Here is a 27701-nt window from a genome sequence, read left to right as displayed (position 1 = left end):
TCACCATTCATCAACAATTCATGAGACTTTCAAAAATACCTCAAGGTCAAATGTGTATGTTGACCTTGACCTTTGACCTAACACCTTGTTATCAGAACAACTCAAAAACCATTATACTTACAGAAGTTTAAATAGTGGAAAATGTTTGGGTCATTACGGCGCAACTTTGTTATATTTTGACAGAAGAGATTTGACCTTTTTTTAAGGGGCATAAATCCTGTTTTAGGTTTCTGAAAAGACAAAATCGGCTTTTACTATATAACCAAAGGTCCTAGACCCATGGGGTCTTCAGCAATGACATTGGGGACTAATGACCTTGACAAAGGTCAAAAGGTCAAAGGTCAAGGTCATGTCCCATATAGCGAATTATGTGTTTTTGACCTTATTTAAAGGATTTTCAGCGTGTTTTAAATCTTTTCAATACATTCTACGTCTATTGGAACATATATTTTACATTATAAAAGGAAAGACCTCTCAATTGTTCAAGAACAATTGACATTTTAATTATTAAGGTCTTTCCTTTTACTAAAGGGAAAGACCTTACTGTATTTCTTCCGTTTATTAAGGTCTTTCCTTTTACTAAAGGGAAAGACCTTACTGTATTTCTTCTGATTATTATTATTATTATTCTTCTTGTTCCGCCAAACTTTGACAAAATTTCCCTCCGTAACCGTAAGACATGTCGCTTTCATGTTCACACTTTGTATCGGTGTCATGAATACCTATCTGGAACTCACCCTGTGAGTCGAAATATTTTGTCGGTTCGGAGTAATCCCTCCGAAACCCAAAAACCTTGTTATCGTTCCAACACCCTAACCGTAATAGGTAGAAAAAAAATGAAGGGTGAAATTTGTTCAGGACCAGACCCCGGTTCTTCGTTACATTTGGATCGAAAAGATTCAACGACTCATTGGTAGGGTTATGCCCCTATGAAAATTAATCGGTGTCGGTTGGCCACCAAAACTCAGAAACCGTAAGTCGTAGACACATAGGATCTTCACCAATCATCATCATTTCATGTATCTTTAAAAAATACCTCAAGGTCAAATTTGTATGTTGACCTTGACCTTTGACCTAACACCTTGTTATGGGATAATCTCAGAAACCATTATACTTACAGAAGTTTTAAATGGTGGAAAATGTTTGGGTCATTATGGCGCAACTTTGTTACATTTTGACCAAAGAGATTTGACCTTTCTATAAGGGGCATAACCCCTGTTTTAGGTTTTTGAAAAGACAAAATCAGCTTTTACTATATAACCAAAGGTCCTAGACCCTTGGGGTCTTCAGTAATGGCATTCGGGACCAATGACCTTGACTAAGGTCAAAAGGTCAAAGGTCATGGTCATGTCCCAGATAGCGAATTTAGAGTTTTTAACCTTATTTAAAGAATTTTTAGTGTGTTTTCGAGCTTTTAAAGGTTGACTTTGACCTTTTCAATACATTCTACGTCTGTTGGAACATGTATTTTACATTACAAAAGGAAAGACCTCTCAATTGTTCAAGAACAATTGACAGTTTAATTATTATTCTTTTTGTTCCGCCAAACTTTGACAAAATTTCCCTCCGTAACCGTAAGACGTGTCGCTTTCATATTCACACTTTGTATCGGTGTCATGAATACCTATCCGGAACTCACCCTGTGAGTCGAAATATTTTGTCGGTTCGGAGTAATCCCTCCGAAACCCAAAAACCTTGTTATCGTTCCAACACCGTAACCGTAATAGGTAGAAAAAAAACGAAGGGTGAAATTTGTTCAGGACCAGACCCCGGTTCTTCGTTACCTTTGGATCGAAAAGATTCAACGACTCATTGGTAGGGTTATGCCCCTATGAAAATTAACCGGTGTCGGTTGGCCACCAAAACTCAGAAACTGTAAGTCGTAGACACCTAGGATCTTCACCAATCATCATCAATTCATGTATCTTTGAAAAATACCTCAAGGTCAAATTTGTATGTTGACCTTGACCTTTGACCTAACACCTTGTTATGGGATAATCTCAGAAACCATTATACTTACAGAAATTTTAAATGGTGGAAAATGTTTGGGTCGTTACAGCGCAACTTTGTTACATTTTGACCGCAGAGATTTGACCTTTTTTTAAGGGGCATAAAGCCTCTTTTACGTTTCTGAAAAGACAAAATCAGCTTTTACTATATAACCGTAGGTCCTAGACCCATGGGGTCTTCAGCAATGACATTGGGGACTAATGACCTTGACAAAGGTCAAAAGGTCAAAGGTCAAGGTCATGTCCAAGATAGCGAATTTAGTGTTTTTAACCTTATTTAAAGGATTTTCAGTGTGTTTTAAAGCTTTTCAATACATTCTACGTCTATTTGAACATGTATTTTACATTGCAAAAGGAAAGACCTCTCAATTGTTCAAGAACAATTGACAGTTTAATTATTATTATTATTCTTCCGCCAAACTTTGACGAAGTTAGCAGCCTAAACCGTAAGACGTGTCGCTTTCATGTTCACACTTTGTATCGGTGTCATGAATACCTATCTGGAACTCACCCTGTTAGTCGAAATATTTTGTCGGTTCGGAGTAATCCCTCCGAAACCAAAAAACCTTGTTATCGTTCCAACACCGTAACCATAATAGGTAGAAAAAAAACAAAGGGTGAAATTTGTTCAGGACCAGACCTTGGTTCTTCGTTACATTTGGATCGAAAAGATTCAACGACTCATTGGTAGGGTTATGCCCCTATGAAAATTAACCGGTGTCGGTGGACCACCAAAACTCAGAAACCGTAAGTCGTAGAGACCTAGGATCTTCACCATTCATCATCAATTCATGTATCTTTGAAAAATATCTCAAGGTCAAATTTGTATGTTGACCTTGACCTTTGACCTAACACCTTGTTATGGAAAAATCTCAGAAACCATTATACTTACAGAAGTTTTAAATAGTGGAAAATGTTTGGGTAATTATGGCGCAACTTTGTTACATTTTGACCAAAGAGATTTGACCTTTCTATAAGGGGCATAACCCCTGTTTTAGGTTTCTGAAAAGACAAAATCAGCTTTTACTATATAACCAAAGGTCCTAGACCCCTGGGGTCTTCAGTAATGACATTGGGGACTAATGACCTTGACAAAGGTTAAAAGGTCAAAGGTCAAGGTCATGTCCCAGATAGCGAATTTAGTGTTTTTAACCTTATTTAAAGGATTTTTAGTGTGTTTTCGAGCTTTTTAAGGTTGACCTTGACGTTTTAAAATCATTCTACGTCTGTTGGAACATGTATTTTACATTACAAAAGGAAAGACCTCTCAATTGTTCAAGAACAATTGACAGTTTAATTATTATTATTATTCTTTTTCCGCCAAACTTTGACGAAGTTAGCAGCCTTAACCGTAAGACGTGTCGCTTTCATGTTCACACTTTGTATCGGTGTCATGAATACCTATCCAGAACTCACCCTGTTAGTCGAAATATTTTGTCGGTTCGGAGTAATCCCTCCGAAACCCAAAAACCTTGTTATCGTTCCAACACCGTAACCGTAATAGGTAGAAAAAAAACAAAGGGTGAAATTTGTTCAGGACCAGACCCCGGTTCTTCGTTACATTTGGATTGAAAAGTTTCAACGACTCATTGGTAGGGTTATGCCCCTATGAAAATTAACCGGTGTCGGTTGGCCACCAAAACTCAGAAACCGTAAGTCGTAGACACCTAAGATCTTCACCATTCATCATCAATTCATGTGACTTTGAAAAATACCTCAAGGTCAAATGTGTATGTTGACCTTGACCTTTGACATAACACCTTGTTATGGGATAATCTCAGAAACCATTATACTTACAGAAGTTTTGAATAGTGGAAAATGTTTGGGTTATTTAGGCGCAACTTTGTTACATTTTGACCAAAGAGGTTTGACCTTTCTGTAAGGGGCATAACCCCTGATTTAGGTTTCTGAAAAGACAAAATCAGCTTTTACTATATAACCAAAGGTCCTAGACCCATGGGGTCTTCAGCAATGACATTGGGGACTAATGACCTTGACAAAGGTCAAAAGGTCAAAGGTGAAGGTCATGTCCTATATAGCGAATTATGTGTTTTTGACCTAATTTAAAGGATTTTCAGTGTGTTTTAAAGCTTTTCAGTACATTCTACGTCTATTGGAACATGTATTTTACATTACAAAAGGAAAGACCTCTCAATTGTTCAAGAACAATTGACATTTTAATTATTATTCTTTTTGTTCCGCCAAACTTTGACGAAGTTAGCCTCCGTAACCGTAAGACGTGTCGCTTTCATGTTCACACTTTGTATCGGTGTCATGAATACCTATCCGGAACTCACCCTGTGAGTTGAAATATTTTGTCGGTTCGGAGTAATCCCTCCGAAACCCAAAAACCTTGTTATCGTTCCAACACTGTAACCGTAATAGGTAGAAAAAAAACAAAGGGTGAAATTTGTTCAGGACCAGACCCTGGCTCTTCGTTACATTTGGATCGAAAAGATTCAACGACTCATTGGTAGGGTTATGCCCTATGAAAATTAACCGGTGTCGGTTGACCACCAAAACTCAGAAACCTTAAGTCGTAGACACCTAGGATCTTCACCAATCATCATCAATTTATGTATCATTGAAAAATACCTCAAGGTCAAATTTGTATGTTGACCTTGACCTTTGACCTAACACCTTGTTATGGGATAATCTCAGAAACCATTATACTTACAGAAGTTTTAAATAGTGGAAAATGTTTGAGTCATTACGGCACAACTTTGTTACATTTTGACCGAAGAGATTTGACCTTTTTTTAAGGGGCATAACACCTGTTTTAGGTTTCTGGAAAGACAAAATCATCTTTTACTATATAACCAAAGGTCCTAGACCCATGGGGTCTTCGGCGATGACATTGGGGACTAATGACCTTGACAAAGGTCAAAAGGTCAAAGGTCAAGGTCATGTCCCATATAGCGAATTTGGTGTTTTTAACCTTATTTAAAGGTTTTTCAGTGTGTTTTAAATCTTTTCAATACATTCTACGTCTATTTGAACATGTATTTTACATTACAAAAGGAAAGACCTCTCAATTGTTCAAGAACAATTGACAGTTTAATTATTATTCTTTTTCTTCCGCCGTTTTCAAAGTCAATCCCCAAGAAAAGTACGCAAGATATCAAAATAATCTTTGGTACCAAGTATCGGGTCAATAAAAGCTATCTTGTATTAAGGGCACCGAAGTGTACTATTTACGTTATAGGTGTTATCTCCCCAATTACAAAAAACACTGTTATCGCTATAACTCATGAACTATAAGACTTAGCGGCAAATGGTTTTTTTTTAAATGTTCCTTGCCAAATAATACAAGTTCAAATAATTTTAACCGAAGCGATCCAGTGACTTATTATAGGAGTTATTTCCCCTTGAATATTTTAATTTTCGATATGCATATAAATCTCATGAACCGTAAGTCGTAAAGACTGTGGGTCTTCAGATTTGAGTTCATTGGACCAAAACTTAAAAATATAGGTCAAAGGTCAAGGTCATATTTTAGATTTTCAAAAGTTTTTCATTTCCCTATAACTATTGAACGGTTATTGATACAGAAAATTTAAGCAGTGAAAAATGATTGGTACTTCAAGGGACAACTTTTTTACATTATGACTATATTGATTTTACCATCATGTAAGGGACATAACTCCCACTAATGGTTTTTAAAAAGCCATTTTTAGGCAAAACTCTTAAACAAAAGGTCCTTGACCCATAGGGTCTTTTGCAATGACCTTGTGGAGCAATGACCTTGACGAAGGTCACAAGGTCAAAGGTCAAGATCATCAAATTATGTGGTTTTTGGCACTATTTAAACAGTTTTATGTGTGTTTGAATCCAAACCAACCAACCAACCAACCAACCAATCAATCATTCAATCAATTAATCAATCAATCAATCAATCAATCAATCAATCAATCAATGTTTCCGTTTAATGTGTTTCATAAGGGATCCAAGGTGGTTTTTTTTGCTTGTTTTAATTGAGCCTATTAAACGTGTTTAACCAACCAACGTGTTTAACCAGCATATTTAACCGACGTGTTTAACCAACCAACCAATCAATCAATCAATCAATCAATCATTCAATACATGTTTCCGTTTCATGTGTTTAATACGGAATCCAAGGTCTCTTTTTTTCGCTTGTTTCAAGAGACCCTGTATCAAGTATTTAACTAATAAACCAACCAACCAACCAACTAATCAATAAATTTATCAATCAATATATATATATGATATATTTATTTATGACAGTATAATTAAAAGAAAATGGAAGGAAAGACCTATCAATTATTCAAGAAGAATTGAACTTTAATTAACTCTTTTATCCTTTTATAACATATTTACATCGTTTAAATTGTTTTGGCATAAATTTAAAACAAAACACAATTAAATTATTCAGTATTCATTATATTGTTTTATGAATTTTTTTTAATCTCAAGTAAATCAAGTTTGTTTAATTAAGTTAGAACACTTTGTAAAACAGCATATACATTTTTTTTTACAAATATTTACAAGTATATATAAGAGTATATTTGTATTTCCATGATATAGAATGCATTAAATGATACTTGCATCTTTGTTCTTATACTTTCGGAGGGATAACTATTACATGCACACACACCTAAATTTACACTTAAAAGTAGGTCAAAAGTATTCCATGTTATATCAATGTCCTACTTGTAACTTCTATAATAACGCAGGCACCAGAAATGTCTCAAAGATCTTATAATTTATCACTGAACATATTGTTCCCGGAATTTGTACAAAGTTTGCACGGATGTTGTCTATCGTTGTTTCTCATTGGTGTTTTATTAAAATTGACTGTCAAAATGTCCACAAGAAGAGCACGGGTTCTGGAAAACCCTTCTGTTTCAAATGTGAAAAAAAACTTTGGACATTTCTGATCAATTCCATGAATTTTTATCATAAAAAAAATAATAATTTCACTTTTACTGCACCCGATACGCATATCAATGGACTCAATATTTGAGAATAAAACCAAATGAAAAAGGAAATAGTATCAGCAATTTGTATGGGGGAGATATATTTCTTTAATTAAAATAATTAAGAGTATTTTACAATGTAGCAGCAGATTTGAATAACCTTGCAGTCCTCCGACAGATGTATGAACACAGTGGTAGTGATAACATTAACATTACCGAATTTTAATTCATATTGGTTATTAGATATACTAGTAAGTAAGTAAGTTATTATACTTATAAAACGGGATGTTGTTGGCTTGTATGGTGTAAATAACTGTTGTGTTTTCAATTTCGTTATATCCATTATAAACGAGGCCATAAACAATCAATAAACTACACTAGCGGATGTATAAAGCCACAACCCTAGCAAACGATTTGGATATTACTTTGTGTTTAAGTAGTTACCGTATAAATGCAGCCCTTCGTCATATAAACGACAAATTTAATTTTCATTACCCGTGTGACATACCAGAAAATAAATGTCTCTTCAGTAATGCTCGAGGCCACTACATTTGAGAATCCAAAATATATTTAAAAATTGAGGAGCTGATAAAACCAAAAAGGACAAAAAGTATAACTAAACATTTCCATATGTATACCTTTGAATTGTAACAAATATGAATAACCATTGTTTTACTTTTGTCCAAAGAAAATGATAAAAATTGCGTAATATCGACTTATAACTAGTCCTGCTTCTGGTGAAATCTTTGTGTAAATATTCTGTAAATTATTTAAGTAATGTACATGTACGTGATTGGTTCATAAGTTGCAAACTTAACAGCATTGTACATGTTGTCTCGATAAAAATATTACTTTTTGCAATGCAGGTATATGTACACAGATAAAAAAAAAATGAGGGCCTCATGACTCATGACTATCAAACTGCTTACTTGATATGAATTTATTTTGTTCAGTAGTACCTGACAAAAAGATAACGATAGTTTAAAGTTCATTCAATACTGAACTACATGCAACAGTATCGGTAACTTATGCATGTCTCATCCCCTTTAGATATGAAATCTTCCATTTCATACGACTCAATACATTTCGAATCAGAATAAGTTTTAAAACCAAAACGTATTGACTTGGAAACCGGCAGTAGGTCTCTAATAAATGTAATATCAGTATTATAAATCTAATCTTAAATCAATCCTAATTCTATCTTATTTTTGGGAAGTATTTTTAGAAATTCAAATGTGACGTCACTTTGTGCGTTGAGGCTTTGGCTAACTCGGTTGTGTATCTTTATATGCTGGATTAGTTTGTTTTATTTAATGTATCCGGTTTTATTCTGTCGTTAGTCAACATTTTGGTTTTATCATGTATATCTACTATATAGTCATTTTATAAGATTAACTGTTTGCAAACGTATGAATTATTCTAAATAATAATGATGTTCTTATCCCAGGCGATAACCCTAGCCGTAATTATTTTGGAACATTTGGTCCTCAGTGCTCTTCAACTTTGTACTTGTTTTGGGTTTCGAACATTTTTTATCTGAGCCTCACTGGTTAGTCTTGTGTGGACGAAAAGCACGACTGGCGTATTAAATTTTAAACCGGGTACCTTTTGTTAGCTATTATTCGTGTTTTTCTCTGTCCTATATGTTCTCCTATTTACTTGTATTGTAGTCTTGTCATGTAAAGTTGTCATTTTCATGTTATATTCAACATTGCCATAAAAGCGGGAGGTTTGGCATGCAAAAAAACCAGATTCAACCCACCATTTTTCTCTTAAAATGTCCTGTACTAAGTCAGGAATATAGCCATTGTTATATTAAAGTTCGTTTCTGTGTGTGTTACATTTTAATGTTGTGTTTCTGTTGTTTCGTTGTTCTCTTATATTTGATGCGTTTCGCTCAGTTTCAGTTTGTAACCCGTTTTGAATCGTAACTTCAGTACCAACACATTGCATTCATGTTTAGTACTAAAGATAAACATGCACATGTACGTATACCGTATAATTGAAACTTGTTTTATATGAATTAACTGCAAACTTTGAATTGGGATATGTATAGTAAGCATAATTCAAACTTATTTTCTTGAAATTGAGTGTTTATTTATCATTCGCAAGATTTTAGTAGATTTCTATTCAGTATAGGTTTCGTATTTAGTATAGGTTTTTTATTTAGTATGGGTTCCGCATTCAATATAGGTTTCGTATTCAGTATATGTTTCGTATTCAGTATATGTTTCGTACTCAGTATGGTTTTTATATTTATTATTTAGTATGGGTTTCGTATTCAGCATAGGTTTTGTATTAAGTATGGGTTTCGTATACAATATAGGTTTCGTATTGAGTATAGGTTTTGTATTCAGTATAAGTTTCGTATTTAGTATGGGTTCCGTATTAAGTATTTAGTATGGGTTTCGGATACAATATAGATTCCGTATTCAGTATATGTTTCGTTTTTGGTATATGTTTTGTATACTGTTTAAGGCCTTTAGTTGCACTAAAGTCTCTAATGCATAGTTGTCCCATTATATCATATATCTTCATTTTCTAATACTAGTATTAAGACACATTTCTCAGGATATTTGAACAACACAAAACATGACATCTATATATGACCGATAGAAGAAATAAAAGTCAAATTATCTAAAGTATTACACATAAGGAGGCTTAATCTTTAAAGGCATCTTAAAGAAGATTTAGCTTTGCTCGAACAACAGCTTTTGATTCTGTTTCCATGGCTTTTGCCTTTATTTCCGTATCTCCGAATGTAAACTGGACAACGCCATGGCGCCTTTCGTCGGTTGGATTCGGAATATCAATTACAAACTCGCCTATTTTTCTACACCCCTTTTCATCAACGTACTTTGGGATAGTTTCTTCTTCCGTGACGTAAATTGCAACATTAATTTTGTCTTGTCTTCTTCGTATGGTATGGTAGCTGACTTTTACCTTAGTACCAACTTGGATGGATTCATTGGCAGTCATAAAAGCCTCGAAAACGCCTTCGCATCTTTCTTCGCCGTCTTCAACCACAAGTCTTGATCGATCATGCAAATTACTGTTGAATAAAGGTTTGATACGACGTCCATATGTCCTTCGAGTAAATCTTGATTGGATTAGATTTGGCATGTGTCCAAACAAAACGGCACCTTTAAGCACCGCCAGTCCTGGGTCATCCGGAGAAATAACCGTTTTGTCACTGAAAGCCTTTCGAATTTCCTCTTGAACTAAATGACATTCGGAAAATCCGCCAACAAGAAGTAATGTAGTAATGTCGCGTGCCTTACCATTAGAGAATGTATTTCTAATCAATTTGATAGTTCTGTCGATTACCTTTCTGAATAAAGATTTCATAAATTCTAAATCAATTATCAGTTTATCATTCTTCAATGTGATCTTTTGTGAGTATTTTGACTCTGAAAGCAATGTTTCGAATTCTTTATCACGTTTCCGTTTACAAAGTTTGTCGATAGCAAAAAAGGGAAAAGTAATTGTGACTTTTGGCCTTATACTACTAGCTTCAAGTTTACGTTTCGTTGTTTCAAATGATCTACAGAGATCAAGATACGAATCTACCTCTTCACATGCCAAGCTTTTCATCACATCTTTTCCAACGATATCATCGAATATTTGCAAGAATTCTTTATCTACGGATGAACCACCGCAGTCGTCTCCTGTAGCTTTACATAACTCCACCATCGTGTGTTCATCTAACTTCTCATGAGCAGTAATATCCACAGTCCCGCCTTAAAATGTAAGTGATAAGTTGGTACATGTTAAAGAACATATTAACTTAAATTCTTTTATTCATTTATATGGGAGGACAGATAAGAAAGTTTGTGTTAGATTTCTGAAAAACATTATCCATTCTCTAAGTTGTGGTATATTGAGGAGGGACGATAGATACAAGAGGAACAGTCAATTCGGCAATTAAAATACTTAAGATTTTGAAAAGCGATGCCTATAATATTTTATCACCCCTCTTCCCCCTACCAAACACACATAATCTACTTAATCAAAATTCTATCTGGGTAACGACTAAGCATACAAAATTGAAAAGGGAATGAAGTCGTACCCACTTATGATTGGTATTTGCAATGCTCACTATCTTGATAATAGTCATTAAAATATCTCCCCTTTGCAAAATATCAAAGTCATTCGATGGCCAAATCTTGTCAAACTTAATACGCCCACGTGTGCTAAAGAATTTGGTAAGCTAGTACACATACATTGTACATATCATTGGTGACCAAAATGAACCAGGAAAGATCATGCATGCTTATAACATTACGACGAAGTTTTATTTAGTTTCTATCTTTTTGATAGGTAGATATCTCCGGGTGTTCAGAGTGATTTTTATATGCAACATTCATAACTGCTAGTCCCCTCTCAAGACAATGTTACAACTAAACGTAGGAAGTTTTAAAACAACGTAAACAAAAAGCTTGGTTTTATTCGTAAATCTCATATCTCACTTAGTCGGTATTGCATACCCTTAGTCACCGTACGGTTCAAAGTAATTACAGATTTTAATATAGTAAATTTTATGAGTTTTTACATTCATTGTGTTGATGTCACCGGTGAAGGGCGTTTCAATCCCGATTGTATAGCCAGCTTAGTAGCTTAGACAAGTTTCTGTCAAAGTTTGGTACAAATCCCGGATAGTTTTAGAAAGTTATTAAAATTTTAAAAACTTTAACCACAGAGTAAATAAATGTGGACGCCACCGCCGATGACGACGGAATGTAGGATACCTATGTCTCGCTTTTTCGACTAAATTCGAAGGCTCGACAAAAATGCCAAACACAAAAAAAAGTTACCAAAGGTACCAGGATTATAATTCAATACGCCAGACCCGCGTTTCGTCTTCATAAGACTCATCAGTGACGCTCAGATCAAAATAGTTATAAAGCCAGACAAGGACAAAGTTGAAGAGCATTGAGGACCTAACATTCCAAAAAGGTGTTGCCAAATACGGCTAAGGTCATCTATTCCTGGGATAAGTAAATCCTTAGTTTTCGAAAAAATTAAAGTTTTGTAAACAGAAAATTTATAAAAACGACCATATAATTGATATTCATGTCAACACCGAAGTACTGACTACCGGGTTGGTGATAGCCTCGAGGGCGAAACGTCCACCAGCAGTGGCGTAAACAGTTATTAAAGGTAACAAAACATGCATATCTCATTTTAAGAATTCAGGCTATTAGAATTCTTGAAACATGTACCCTGCAATACTGAAGTGTAAAACTTAAATGAGATGTGGTGTTTAGGTTATACGATTTCACGATAAACCTAATGAAATATATACTGTATAAAAAAGGAGATGTTGTATGATTGTCAATGAGACAAATATCCACCAAAGATTAAATGACGTGACTGTAAGCAATTATACATGTAGGTAACTATAAGGCTTTCAACAATTAGAAAATTCAATACCGTATATACATTTGTAGTCGGCTATAAAGGCTACCGTTATGATAAATATATAGCAATTCAGATAAGAAAAACTAACACACAAACCATGTAAGAAAAACGGAGAAGGTTCAGTAAGACCCCTTTTGGGCCCCAAAATACATCAGTTTTACAAAATTGTTATAATGTAAACTTTCAGCTATTTATTAGAAAGTAGAATATTTCTGCTACATAAATATGTGCTGCTTTTGACAATATAAGCACATATATCGGGTACTAGCATCATTGAGTCATGCTAAATTACTGAAATCTTCACACTTTTAGCATTTGAATTAAATTTAAGACGGGTTTCGTCTTAAATGGAATAGGCCGCATTTGTGTTAATTCTTAATATTTAAATGTAAGTTGTATTTGATGATAATACATAGCATATATAAAGGTTGAGGATGAACACGGATGAGACCACTTTCATTTTTTGACAAAAACTATCTGAAAAGTGACATATTATGGCATAATTGATAGATTTTTTTATAATTAAGCTTAAATATGAGGGTCTGAAATGACTAAATCAGTTCAAATATTTCACACAAACTAATTGAATCGACTGAAGTAGACACTTAAGTGTTTAAAAAGTGTACAAGATCTTTCTTCAGACGAACCTGAAATTTGAGGCCAAAATTGGCCCTTACCGGGACTACTCCTTTGACAGACATGAACCAACGTCAACCATTGAACTTTAAGCTTCTGATTTGGAACAGGCACATACAGAATGTTACTTCTGCTGTTTAACAAGCCAAAGAAGTACTAGATAAAAATATGTAATGGCTTAAGGGAATCACTTGCCTCCTAAATCAACTACCATATATTTTGTTCCCTTCTGAATCTTAGAAAATACTTCTTTAAAACCTTGTTGACTCGCCATGGATAAACACTGGCAGAAGATAGAGGCATCTTCCGGTTCCAAGGATATGGCAAGCTTATCATTTTTTATACCAGCCTGAAATAAAGAAAATGCATTTGCTTACTTCAAGAACAACACATTCAAATAGACGGAGACGTGATGTGTGCGTAAGTACATATTAATTAGTAAAACAAGTTAACTACATGTGAACTATATCAATTAATAACAAACGTTCTTTTTCATCCATCCGTGATGTATTGAAATCGATCAAATTTTCTCCAAACAATAAAAATATATAGAAGAAAAAATATATGATTTGGGTTAATTATCAGATGTTGTTATCATATTAATATAATTCCGTTGGGTATCTAAATCCGCGGAGGGATCCAAATGCCGAAGAATAATTGACATGAGACCGAAAACGGTGGTGATATAAAATCTGGACCCGATTTCCACGGAGCATAAACGTATGCGGGAATCGGATATAGATTTTATTTAATAACGTTAGCTAGTAATTTTTTGGCTCTTTATTACTTGCTTTTTGGTGTGAGCCAAGGCTCTGTGATGAAAACTGTACTATAATTGTTTACTTTTTACACACTGTTACCTGGATGGAAAATTGTCTCGTTGGCACTCGTACCTTATCTTCTTATTTAAAATCACATTTTCATCTTGACAAGATGTAAAGAAACACTGTTGTTTTGTTGTTTGTTTTTTTTTACATTTAATGATGTGTCGTTTATATCGTGTATACATAAGAGCCACATTTCTTAGTCGTATTTGGCATTTTTACCTCAGGAATAGATTACCTTACCCGTATTTGGCACAACTTTTTGGAATTTTGGGTCCTCAATGCTCTTCAACTTCGTACTTGTTTGACTTTATAACTATTTAGATCTGAGCGTCACTAATGAGTCTTATGTTGACGTAACGCGCGTCTGGCGTATTAAATTAGAATCCTCGTACCTTTGATAACTATATTCTTTACATTCGACGGGATAGTTTTGCATACGGAGAAAAATAAAGTTGTTTGTCATCATACACAAAATGACATCAAATACTAAACATATTAACTAAAAAGAAACAAACCTTCTTAGCACTTTCTCTCATGAACTGTTTTGCTCCATCAGACCATATGGCAGGAACTGTCAATACCCATTTAATTTCATCCGGGTTCACAGATACTCCCTTATCTGAAAGTGTCTGATGTAGGTGGTCACAAAGAGCCTTTATACAGGAAGAAAACACAACAACTGCTGGCAATGACTGCCGACGAACATCAAGTAATGGAGTATCTAATGTTAGATTCTGTAAAAATACATATATTTATACAGGAGGCAAACACAACAACTGCTGGCAATGACTGTCATAGAACATCAAGTAATGGAGTATCTAATGTTAGATTCTGTAAAAATACATATATTTATACAGGAGGCAAACACAACAACTGCTGGCAATGACTGTCATAGAACATCAAGTAATGGAGTATCTAATGATAGATTCTGTAAAAATACATATATTTATACAGGACATTTTGACGGAAATTTGGTAATTGAATAGTTATTCATTTAAAAGAATCGATATATATCCGAAACCCTATCTTTGTAAAAAGAACCCATAAAACTACACAGCCTGTACTTTCTGGTATTATGATGTATTTTCCCGAGATAACCTTAATCACAACATGATTATGGCTCTCAATAGATAGGAAATGAATATTTGTATATTTATGTGTAAGCCAATTCTGATTACAAATCTAAGATTTGCTTATCAGGGTCTGACAACACCCCGTTTGGCTTTCTATTCTGGTAATTGTTACATCAGTCAATGAGGTATACATATTTATTATATAATGATGTGCATGTAGTATTTGAAATACATATTTGCTCGCTATCGTGTATGGATAAAGTCATTTGTTCAGGTGTAAAATAATGATCCTTCTTTTGAGAGAGGCCTTACAAATTCTTAAGCTGTATCTCAGGACAAAATTGTATCACACTCAGTTTGTTTAAATCATGTTATATTATGTTCGTCGCTTTTTTTGTTTTACACGTTTTACACTTTATACATGCCTTGGCTCTTATATGACAACAGGTATCTAACAAATCTAAAGATAAGAAACATAATGAAAACAACTAAACATTCAAAACTAACCTCACAGCGATATAACTTCATCTTAAACTGCTGAAAGAAATAATAATCATCTTCCGTCTCGTCAGTCACTACCGCAGCATAATCATTCTCTGCTTGATATCCGAAAGATACTATTTCTAGGTTTTTCCTCAGGAGTATACATGTTGGTGTTTTCAATGACAAAAGTTGTTTAGAACCTGCATTCCACACTTGATTGGCCTTAATATCTAGTTTATCTTTTTTGAAACTAATTCTAGTTGAAAACGCATAGCCACTGTAAGTTGTTCCAAAATCGATAGCTGCCACCAATAACGTGTTGTCAGATTCTTCACAAGCCATTCTTTGAATTTAAATACTAGATCATCAGTAATTTGTTATGATTTGTTTGTCGTATATATAAAATCGCACATCTTTTTATGCTATTTGTCAAGTTAGAAAACAAATGAAGAATTAAAATATATAAATAATGGAACTTTTTACTTCATATTAAACTGTGCATTTCTTTGAGTCTTTCTGTCTTATTGGATGTTTACTTTAATTTCATGACCAATATAACAGTTGTTACTAGTGTATCAACACTGATTATCTGTCAAAAGCACCTGAATGCACTTATTGATTTGTAATAGTGTTCGAGTTACTCAGATGTTAACTTTTAGTGTGTTGTGGAATTTTGTATGTATATGTTTGTATTTGTTTTTTTCTTTTTGACCATATTGTTATCTGTTCTTATACCTATGATTTTTACCTTTAAATTTGATTCTTTTCGTCCATTTCGTTTATATCATAATCGTATTTAACAATGAGTCTAGAAGTTTAACTGTCACAGTTATTCCTGTAATCAGATAAGCAATTGATGTATGCAAGATACCTCATGCTTGTTTGATTTTGGTTGATTATCTTGAGTAAATTAATTAATGGATTTTTGTTTCAAAAAATACTAATAAACAAATTAAAGCAAATATTTTAAACAAAAATCTAAATTTAACTGGAAAGTATTAAAAAGTATAATTTAAATAACCTGCCCTCAGAAATTTTAATCATGAACACATTTACGGATTTGTAAGAGATTTATTTCACAATTATTCACTTGTATACTTATATGGACACAAATAAAGTTTATGTCTATGATTGTACGACAAATGCTATATTCTTAAACAACTTGAAATTATAAAATTCTACAGATAAGATGCCAATAAAAATATAAAGTGACATTTACGAAAGATGGTTACACTTGTATGTCAAAGGTAAACGAATGAATATTTTGAAGAAAAATGTAAGCATAGAAGTTCAAACAAACATTTAGAAAAACATGGATTATAAATTTACATGTATATTAATATTCTATTTGGATTTAATTAAAAAATAAAGTGGAACTATTTAAGTTTTTTAATTTCAACAAGTTCTAACCGTGTGTTATATGAGGAGATCAATTTTTTACGACTTTTTACTTTTTGTCACACACAATTAAGCTTCATCAGTTTAACCTCTTTACAAATATGGCCATATTAACACCACAAAATTTACAGAAGAAGCTGAAGTCATGGAAAAACAAAGCAATTCAGTTTTAAGTATAGTTTTCTTTTCAGAAAATTATAAACTTTTAAAGATTTCAAGATTCTTTTTTTTTCGTGCCATCTGGAAACTGCATGTCCTGTCTATTGATATCATGAGATGTTGAAATTGACATGGACAATAGATGGACGATTGATATCTACATACAAATGGCACGGATAAGAGATTTAAATTGTGTAAATGATCGATTTTATCAAATGAAAATTCAGGGATGGTGTTCTCGAAAGTATCCTAAGATTCGTCGTAAGTCATAGATAAGACCGATTTTAGAATGGACTTAGGATCGACTTAGGACACTCTTAAGTTGCGTCTCGAAGCTATCTCAGACGCATCTTATGTTAGGACGTCCTACAAATATCCTATATGCGAAATTCTAAATAGTTAAAGTAATTGTTTGATAAAACATTTATTAGAGACGAAACCAATTAATAAAATTGTTTACAAGTTCAAAGTTTTAAATCATGCACAATTTCTTTATACGAGTTAATAACCGATGGTGCGTTTCTTTTCACGTTCATCTTCACGTAATAAAATGAGAAAAAAGCATGAACAACGTTAGGATGAAGATATGATGATTTTAAGACACCTAATTAGGTGTCCTAAAGTAAGGACTAAAATATGATATATCCTAAGTTAAGAGAGCTTCGAGAACACGACTTAGGACAAAGTCTTGTCATAAGATGGTCTTAGGACACGTCCTAATCCTAATATAGCTTTGAGAACACCATCCCAGGTGTTTATTTATTTTGGCATTCCTGTGGAAACCATAAAATCTCAAAATCGAGCTTATTATTAATTCTTTATTTTTCTGAAACATGAATACCATCTAAATTAAAATATGTAGTTAATGCCATGCTTAAAAAACATTACCAGGTCCGCAACTTTGTCTTTAATTATGGTAAATGTTGATGTATAAACGTGGCCACAGTCTTCAATTCCTTCTGCTGAACATTAACATGTTTGATGAAAGTGCCAAAAATAAAGGAATAGTAATGCGGTTACTAAGATGGTAATTACAATACCTTAATGAATTATGACAAAATTCCCATTAATCTTGTTTCACTTTCGTTATGCCATGGTCTAAAGAGATTTGTAAACAAATATATAAACAGTCAAACAAATAAACTAACAGTCAAACAAATAAACTAATAAACTAATAAACAAACGAAACGAAACAAGAATTAAAATTATTATTTGTTTCTCAGAATTAATACAGATGATAGTAATACAAACAGGGTTATACAACATAAATTATACCTGTTATCCGAATATTATCATTACTGCTCAAATATTCTGCTCTGTTTTTCAAATAGGAAGTTCATAATTAATGTGTATGCCTTTACATATTGATCTCAGGTAAAAATTTCTTCTAAAAATAGATTTATGTAAGTTTCAGTAAATACTTTAACTTGAAAGTTTAAGTTAATACCTATTTTAAGATTTTGTGTAACTGCTATACGGTAACAATAGTCTTAAAATACGCGCATTTTTTGGCTTGAAACAACCCTAAATATTAATTGAAAAAAATGAATTCTATTTTACCTATCACGTTTAAGTGATAGATGCTTTTTCTACTTCATTTATGTATGGTCACTCAATTACACGTTGAAATCAAATATACGAGACATTTTAGAGTAAATATTGTCAATGTTCTTGTATATTTGTATTTGCATTTGAAGAAGAAGGTTGTAAAAACAAATGAATTATTAACATGTAAAAAAAAATACAAGTAACTATTGTACTGTGAAATGAATTTATTCGTAATATTTGTTTGCCTGTCAGTACAATTTTTTCCTTAAAAAATACAGAATCAGGACAAAATGCTATACATGTTATAACCTTCTCCTCTGCTAAAATAAATTGGGTATTATCCTATATAAAAATTGAGTATGTTGAGTCTTAAAATAATTTTATCATTTTATGTTAGTTGCTTTGTTTTGTTTTATAATTCGTACCAATCTTTTGAAATAGTATATACACGATACATAATACAAGATATTTTATTAACCAATCATTGAGCTAAAGTATCAATAAAATTACCAAAAAAAAGAACAGTAAGTTATTGAAATGCTTAGAATAATGTAAAGAACATTTAAACAAACAGATGAATATTCATTTAAACAAAGTAATATAATGTTAAACAATGTCATTGACAAAATCTTGTGTTATTTTTCTATTATAATTTTTCTTTGATAAGTTTTTGTATTCGTGTCTTTAATTTTTGTTAATGTCCTTTGTCTATATGCCTTTTTTATGTTTTATATATATATGACTTGGCTCTTTATTTATTCATCCTGTCATTGTGTAATTGTGTCATGATAAAAGTTGTATTCTTGTCTTTCATTATGGCTAATGTGCTTTGTCTATATGCCTTTGTTAGTTTCTTTGATACACATTTGTTTGTTTTATAGGTATTAAGATTATAACACAATGTTGACTGCTGTACTAATTATGTTTGTTTTGTTCAAACATCGTTGTCAATATAAATTAATTGTATGCGACTGTCATCCAAGTGAGAGGTTTAGCTAGCTATTAAACAAGATTTAATCCACCAATTTTTAAATAGGAAAATGCCTGTACCAAGTCAGGAATATGACAGTTATTGTCCATTCGTTTGAAGAGTTTGAGCTTTTGATTTTTTCATTTGATTAGGGACTTTCCGTTTTGAATTTTCCTTGAGTTCAATATTTTTGTGATTTTCCTTTTTGTAAGTCATTTGAAAAACCACTGTGATCTCTAGAAATTACATTTGATAATCAATCTATAGACCTAGACCTATATAATTTACTAACTAAAATTTGTTGACTGTGGCATGGCTAATAGCTTTATTATCCTTTCGACTCACTTGTTCCTACTTCTTGGTCAATGATCAATGCGACTAGGTAACTGCTTATTCTCATTCTTTAAAAACCCCTTACCGTGCATTCATAATATTTATAATATCATCATTATGCTACTTACATAGGTAGACTTTATTATGCTTTACTATTGTTATAATAAATTAATATATTGTCTAGATATTAACACAAAAAATAAGTAATTTGCATTTAATCCATGTCATCTTTAAAGGGAAATATTCATCTAAGCTATCTCACTTTAATCATTCTAGACGGAATGTTTCTTTAGATACTTCTTTGGTATTTTTGTCAGTAGCAGTTATGAATATTTCTGTATCTCCAAATTCGAATTCGACTTTTACAGTTCTTTTTTGTTCACATGGGTTCGGAACTGTTATAAAACATTCCCCTACCAAGCTACAATCTTCGTCGTCTATGTACTTAGTGTCGTCGTTGTACGATTTGTACAAAGCAACACGAATTGTCTCCTGATTCTTTTTTATAGTGTGATAAAGTTTTGTAATATTTTTCCCAATTGGAACGGAACTTCCAGATTTCACCAGAAGTTCAAAAACTCCATCACACCTCATTTCACCGTCTACCAGCACGCGCTTTCTTTCCTCGTGTTGCTTTTTGTCAAAGATCGGTTTTATTTTTCTTCCATATGCAAACTGTGTTATTCTAGTTGTTACAACATCCGGCTGGTGTCCAAAGAGAACAGCTCCCTTCAAAACGGCTAAGGTTGGATCTTTGGGAGTGATCACGGTTTTCTTAGAAAACGTTTCCTTTATTTTATCCTGAACAATTTCGCTCTCTGAAAATCCACCAACGAGCAGAAGGACAGATATATTGGCCGCTTCATTTTGAGAGAGAACACTCTCTATTTTTAAGATAACGCTTTCACTAGATTTTATGAATAATGATCTCGCAAAATCAGGAAACAAACGCATTTTCCCGCTTTCAATCGTTATCCTTTCAGAATATTCTGAATTTTGCACTATTTTCAGAAAGACATCATCACCACATATTTTGTCAAGGGCCGAAACTGGAACTGGGATATTAATTTTATCTGTCTCATTTCTTGTGATAATTCTTTTAGCAGATTCAAATGAATGCTGCAAGTCAAGATACTCTGTTTCATATTTGGTCTTGAATGTGTCCATACGATCTGCTCCAAGAATGCTATGAAGAACGTTAAAGAATTCATGGTCAACACATGTCCCGCCACAATCGTTACCTGCCGATTTGCATATCTCTTTGAAGAGACCCTTTTTAAGAATTTCATGCCCGCTGATGTCAGCTGTTCCTCCTGAAATCAAATTTTTTGTGAGATTTTTCTTGTCATCAGTATTGATAATTTATCTTAAGTAGAATACACTAATAATTTTTAACTATAAGTAAATGTTTTCATTTATTTCACAGAATTAGAAATAAGAAAAAATCTACCCTAAATGGTTATGTACCATATGTCGAGTAAGATTTGTTCTGTGGACAATTTCTGTATTACTCATCCATCTTATGTCGACGATAGTTTTGGATGGAATGTATAGGAAGATGAATGTGGTACATAAATGCAGCATCAGACCACAAAAGCTAGAGAAATATTTAATTCAAAATATGAAAGATATACTATAACCATTGAGCTTCTATATGCTGGAGACAGTCCCTTTGTTTTCAGCAAAACATAAAAAGTTTTTGAGTCTGTTCATTCATATATCAGAATTACACAAGGATTTAGAAAAATCAATTAAAATCCTGAATTCCTACTTTCAAACTCTTCATTTCAGTCCTGTTTTATATGTTATTCCATATTATATTGTATATTTTGGTTTTGTTTGTAGTTTGTATTACATGCATTCCTACTATATTTTTCATTTATTATTGTTTATTTCTATATAGGGAGAGGACGTCACTAATGTTGTTAAACCTTGTGTCCTACCCCTTTGGCTACTTTTGCCAGTAAAATATGTTTAAACTTACAGGCATACATTAATAAATAATAAACGCTATAGGAGAACATTGTATAGTACACTAAACCATAGGGGAAGCTCTAAATGTACCTTTGTGTTGATGATACGGTAGTTGGTTAATATAAGTATGGTGCCTGTGTTTGTATCGGCATTTGAACTCCAGAGGGTGTTGTATACCTACCTCCTAAATCAACTACCAAACATTTTGTATGGGGACGAAGAGCGCTTTTCTTTTCACTTTCTGCGCACCAAACTTGACAATAAAGAGACGCTACCTCAGGTTCAAGTGCGATAACTAATCTATAAGAAGGTATTCCGGCCTGAAAATAGTATGTTTATGGAGGTATCAGTACGCCGGAAAACAGACTTTGATTACAAAACTATTTGTCGATATTTTTGCAGGTTCAAATAAACTGAAACTTTTTTCAAAATCAAATAAAACAAAAACATACTTTGACTTTAACGTAAAAAGAAATCATTGCTAAAAAACAAAAGGCTGTCATTGTTCACATGGAATACAGATAATCCATCGGCCTGTTACTAAAATATATACTCTATATGCCACTATAAGGGCAACGACGTTTAATTGACTCACCAAATAAACTTATTTTATTTTTTTGAAGTGACAATTTTGAAAATTGATTTTTCAATTACGCATAATATCCCTAGTGTATAGTTTAGATTTTAAGTATGGAAGAATTATATTTTTGTTGTTAAGTATAGGCGTTTCATCTTTCCTTTTATTTTGCGTTTTTCCCCTCCTAATGCCCTTTTTTAATATATTCAACTAAATCATTACATGAAAGATAAGTGTTTCAACTTTTTTTCAAAATTTGCCCTTTTTCTTTAAAAGCCCTATGAATAAAACCTATATGTGCTTTACTTTCTCGCATGAGGTTCGCATGAAGATTTTGGCCTCATCGGTCCATATCGCGGGAACTGTCAGGCACCATTTTATCTCATCTTCATCCAGTTCATATCCTTGATGTGTAAGAGTATCTAAACAACTTTGTCTTAAAGCCATGATTGACTTTGTAAACACATCTATTGCTGAATGTTCAATTCCGTGGATATCTTTCAATTTCATATTGGAATGTGCCTTTGAAATGAAACATGCGCATTAAAATAGTATTATCGTTGAGATAAAGTTGATAGTCATTTATTATACATATAAGATATACAATAAAGGCAACCGTAGTATACCGGTGTTCAAATAAACTCATCATAGATACCAGGATTAAATTTTGTAATCACGCCAGACGCGCGTTTGGTCTACAAAAGACTCATCAGTTACGCTCTAATCCAAAAAAGTTAAAAGGGCCAAATATAAAAGAACGAATTTGAAGAGCATTGAGGACCAAAACGTGTTGCCAAATACAGCTAAGGTAATCTATTCCTGAGGTAGAAAAACCTTAGTATTTCAAAAATTTAAAAGTTATGTAGCCAGTTAATTTATAAATATGACTATATCAATGATAATTCATGTCAGCACAGAAGTGTGCCGACTACAAAGTCATAAATCGATTGAGAGAAAAATATCCGGGTTACAAACTAAAACCGGGGGAAACGCATCAACTATAAGAGGACAACAAAGGATCAAATATTGTTTAGAAGATGGGCTACTCCAATGTGTAATTGAAATTGAACCAAAAACTAAAAACCTAATGAGAAACAAAGAATGACTCAAAACATTGGTTAGTAAACCATTCCTAACAATCAAATACATTTTTAAAATTTTCTAACCACGTCACTGCGATCTCTCATGTCAACCAGATAGTTGTTACAAAATCAGTCTTTTGCTATCTTCTGTCCGGAACCATGTTTTTTTATAACAAACATAACGATATGTTTATATACCAATAGAACTCTCTGGACTTTGTTAAAGGGGCATTAGCCATGATTTACCCCCAAATATACGAATCTTTTTGTGTCAAGTATCAATAAAAACGTTATTCTTATAATGTTTTTCGTTATAAGCAGTTAGTATGGATTATAAATTTGTCATAATGAACGCATATATATTCTCTGATGTATAGTTGATTAGAAAGTGAATAATTCGACATCCTGTGAAACCGTATTCATGTGAACATAAATTGACTGGGCAGGTATTATTTGATAGAAATATCAAAAGTCTCTTACTTTTCTGGTATACAATTCCATTTTGAATTGACGGAAATACAAGAATTCATGTTTATCAGCGGTTTTGTCCAGTAATTTATTTTCGTATGCTGTTTCTGCTTTGTAACCATAGGACACAAAATCACCATTCCTTTTCAGCAATAAACTTGTTGGTGTTTTGAATGAAGAAAGTCGATTTTCCCCAGAATTCCATGGTTGATTAATTGTTATATTAAGTTTGCTTGTCTTGTAATCTTTGACAGAAGAGAATGCGTAGCCTGAATATGTTGTTCCAAAATCTATAGCCACTACAACGACAACGGGTTTCCGCCGAGCTGTTGCCATGGTACCGAAAACAAATACCAAATATGAAAAAAAAAATCAATCCATAAATTTAGATGTACATGATGAATGACGTGTTCTCGTTTTTGTCCGAAATCTTTAGATACTGAGACGTCGCCTCTGGTTCGTGGGTTGTATCTGAACCTGTGGATGAACCTGTCTGAAAGTAAACAAAACAGGAAGCATAATATTATGAATAACACTAGATGTTCAGCAAAAAAAATAATAAATCAATCAATTCGATGAATAAACTTGGGTTACTGATTACAATAATTCACATTGATAACTCAATGACCTTATATTCTAAGAATGAAAGTAGATTATCCTTTCTTACCATGCATAAAATTGAAATACTGAACGGAAATGCAAGTGTTTAACATAAAGGAATTTGTATTAAATATTTCTTTTCAAATTTGATTAAAAGATATAAACATGATAAACAAAAATATGTATGTTTACTTACACGTAGTTCTTGTTACCAGGAAGTGATAATATTTAGTGTTACTGGTAAATACTTTCTTCAGTAATTGGACGTTGTTATTTGATATACATGATATACATGATATATGTATGTGTATTTTTATCACGTGCCGGAGATATAGTTACGTTATCTTGATTAAACTCAATACTACAAAATTTAAAATGGAAAGGTTTATACTAGGTTTATAGATCATCTGATTATGGAAGATACATAGATATATAATACTTCCATGGTTAGATAACAAAAGGAACTGGTCATGTATAACCTGAAGGGGGAGGAAAGTACGGGGGCCCTGAAAATATTTAAGCATGGAAAGGGGTTGTAAAATTCTTCAGATGGGGAGGGGGCATTGAAAAATTATTGTGACACGTACCCACCTCTTATCCGTGCAATAAAAAGGTTGGTTTTTTTTGGCACAAAAGATACAAATTGTTTTCGTCTTTCTCCACTCGGCTCAATTTTTTTTTATAAAGGATATATGTGAACAATGTACTGAAATTGAATGAAGGTATGGTAAATTTCCACGAGACCATAACAGGCATATTCCTTTAGTCCTTTCGGATTCGTTTTTCTCCTTGATAATATCTATGTACGTTTCGGCAACAAAGTTTATCGACAGATTGTAGGTATCCCCATGTGCACTAATTGTGTCCCTTTAATAACAGACTTGTTTTTGTACTGTTACGAATCACAGTTTATGACTAAACTCAGAAAAGACCCGTCGAAATTGCATTTAATTGATAAATTCAACAACACTTACCGTTATCTTGATGATATTTTTCGTTAAATAATCAAGAATTTTCTCATTATACTGCTGAAATTTACCCCAAGGAATTAACTTACTTAAAATAAATCAAATTTATTCGGTAATAACTGTCCTTTCCTGGATTTAGATATTTCGGTTTTAAACGGGAAACTCCACACTAAAATTTACGACAAAAGAGACGATTTTTCTTTCGCTATTGTTAATTTTCCATGTTTAGATGGAGATGTTCCTTTGGCACCATCTTACGGTGTTTATATTTCACAGCTCGTTCGCTATGCCCGTGTCTGTTGTGACGTTTTTGATTTTAACGAACGCAATCTATGTATTACTGGTAAATTATTAAACCAGGGATATCGTTACCATAAATTACTTAAAACCTTTACTAAATTTTTCCATAGATATAATGATTTGGTTTTGAAGCTTGATTGTACCTGTAGAAAACTTATTTCAAACGGGATAGCACATCCTCATTTTTAAGGAAATGCTGTTAACCGTGACCGGAAATTTAGAAATGATCCATGTAAACTTGTCGCTCCTTTAAATAAACTTATTCTAAAAGGTTACCTATTCAACACTGTAATAAGATCATAGAATATTGTTTTTATTGGTATAAATATTGATTTTGTTATCAGTAAATTAAAAGCTAACCAAATATCACTAATATGTTATATACATATACATATTCATGGATCTACAATCTGTCGATACCTTTAACTTGGCATTGCACAAGGTCATATTTTTTTCTGGCTGTTTATGACACTAAATCCATTGGATGTTGGATATGTACGGATTGATAGTTTAGTCTAAGATGCGCGATTTTTTTATTAGTTGTTAGTGGCTTTGAATTAGCTGTCAGATAACTGCGAGTACTCTCAGATCTGTTCATTGTGTCTTTTGGTGTCGGGATGTATAAGTACCCGGCCACGTTCACTTGTAATTTTGTTCATCTGATGAGTTAAGCCTTTTTCAACTGATTTTTATAGTTCGTTCTTATGTTGTACTGTTATACCACTGTCCCAGTTTAGGGGAGGGTTGGGATCCCGCTAACATGTTTAACCCCGCCGCATTATTTATGTATGTGCCTGTCCCAAGTCAGGAGCCTGTAATTCAGTGGTTGTCGTTTGTTTATGTGTTACATATTTGTTTTTCGTTCATTTTTTTTATATAAATAACGCCGTTAGTTTTCTCGTTTGAATTGTTTTACATTCCCTCATATATAGATATAAAAAGATGAGGTATGGGTGCCAATGAGACAACTCTCCATCTAAGTCTAATTTTTTTTTTAAAGTAAACCATTAAAGTACGGTCTTCAACATGGAGCCTTGGCTCACACAGAACAGCAAGCTATAAAGTGCCCAAAAATATTACTAATGAAAAACCATTTAAGCGGGAAATCCAATTTAACGGTCTAATCCATATAAAAAACTAGAAACGCGAAACACTTATGAACCACACCAACAAACGAAAACTACCGAACATCAGATTTCCTGACACAGGACAGGCGCAAACAATTGCAGCGGGTTTAAACGTATTAATGGTACCAAACCTTCACCCTTATCTGAAACAATAGTGTAACATCACAACATAGAAAGACACAAACACCTCGATGGTCATAAGGTACAATGTAGCTTGCCTGCCTCGAATATGGGAGGTCCTCGGTTCGAACTCCGACTGGGTGAAACCAAAGCCTTGACAATTTTTAATTGCTGCGTATTCGCCAAGCACCCATTATTTCAAAGTAACTGCATAGAAAAGTCGGCTCGAACTCTGGATAATGTGTCTGCGTAGTTTTCCATGTCCTTCTGTTGATTGTTACCTTGTAAACTAGTACAAATCAGGGTTATAAATTCATTGAACATTATAATATTCTCGCCCTGAATATACATTTACAATTTGACGTTAAACAGCAATCATCATCCCCAATACATTTATCAACTAGATGTCTATCTGCCAAATCACCTATTTGAATACTTTTAAAATATGCCAGGTAACTGTGTAAGCGTTATTAATTACATGCTTACCATGATTTTTGATATGTCTGGAAATCAAGTCCAACATACTAAAACATTAGAACTTTCCACCTGTTTGATTAGCATACTTTTACATGTGATTTGCTTTTTGTAAATTTCTACAGATGAATAAAATGAGATGTAGTGTGTATGCCAACAAGATAGCAATCAAAGAAGACAAAAGTCAAAAGAAATCTATAAGGCATGCAGTTTTTAT

At 33.1% G+C, this 27701-nt stretch overlaps 1 protein-coding gene across 6 annotated transcripts; it reads right to left on the bottom strand.

The window, feature by feature from the left end:
- Positions 1-9131: 9131 nt before the first annotated feature.
- On the bottom strand, positions 9132-24827 carry LOC143080372 (heat shock 70 kDa protein 12A-like). 6 transcript variants are annotated; one of them, XM_076256192.1, is made up of 10 exons: positions 24692-24827; positions 23908-24388; positions 22652-22867; positions 21950-22088; positions 18219-21107; positions 16135-16221; positions 15411-15729; positions 14346-14564; positions 13199-13352; positions 9132-10686 (listed from the first exon to the last, which is right to left on the bottom strand). In XM_076256192.1, the coding sequence occupies exons 7-10, from the start codon at positions 15726-15728 to the stop codon at positions 9626-9628; spliced, it is 1752 nt and encodes a 583-aa protein (XP_076112307.1). In that variant the 5' UTR covers position 15729; positions 16135-16221; positions 18219-21107; positions 21950-22088; positions 22652-22867; positions 23908-24388; positions 24692-24827; the 3' UTR covers positions 9132-9625. The 6 variants fall into 6 exon arrangements, with proteins under 6 accessions (XP_076112307.1, XP_076112310.1, XP_076112311.1 ...); XM_076256191.1 differs by lacking the exon at positions 16135-16221 and having other exon boundaries at positions 9133-10686; XM_076256194.1 differs by lacking the exon at positions 16135-16221 and having other exon boundaries at positions 9133-10686; positions 23908-24384; positions 24692-24801.
- Positions 24828-27701: the final 2874 nt, after the last annotated feature.

The sequence above is a fragment of the Mytilus galloprovincialis genome, chromosome 6 (genome assembly GCF_965363235.1).
Source record: "Mytilus galloprovincialis chromosome 6, xbMytGall1.hap1.1, whole genome shotgun sequence".
NCBI lineage: Eukaryota > Metazoa > Mollusca > Bivalvia > Mytilida > Mytilidae > Mytilus > Mytilus galloprovincialis.
The sequence above is the reverse complement of the archived record's forward strand: the minus strand, read 5'-3'. Positions and strand labels throughout refer to the sequence as shown.

Bases quoted from the DNA above. Each gene is read 5' to 3' on its own strand.
- LOC143080372 (XM_076256192.1), bottom strand. From the start codon at position 15,728: ATGGCTTGTGAAGAATCTGACAACACGTTATTGGTGGCAGCTATCGAT. The intron at 14,565-15,410 runs GTTAGTTTTGAA...GTATTTTTACAG, and splicing joins TGAAGTTATATCGCTGTGAG to AATCTAACATTAGATACTCC. The intron at 10,687-13,198 runs GCAAGTGATTCC...TTACATTTTAAG, and splicing joins TATGGTAGTTGATTTAGGAG to GCGGGACTGTGGATATTACT.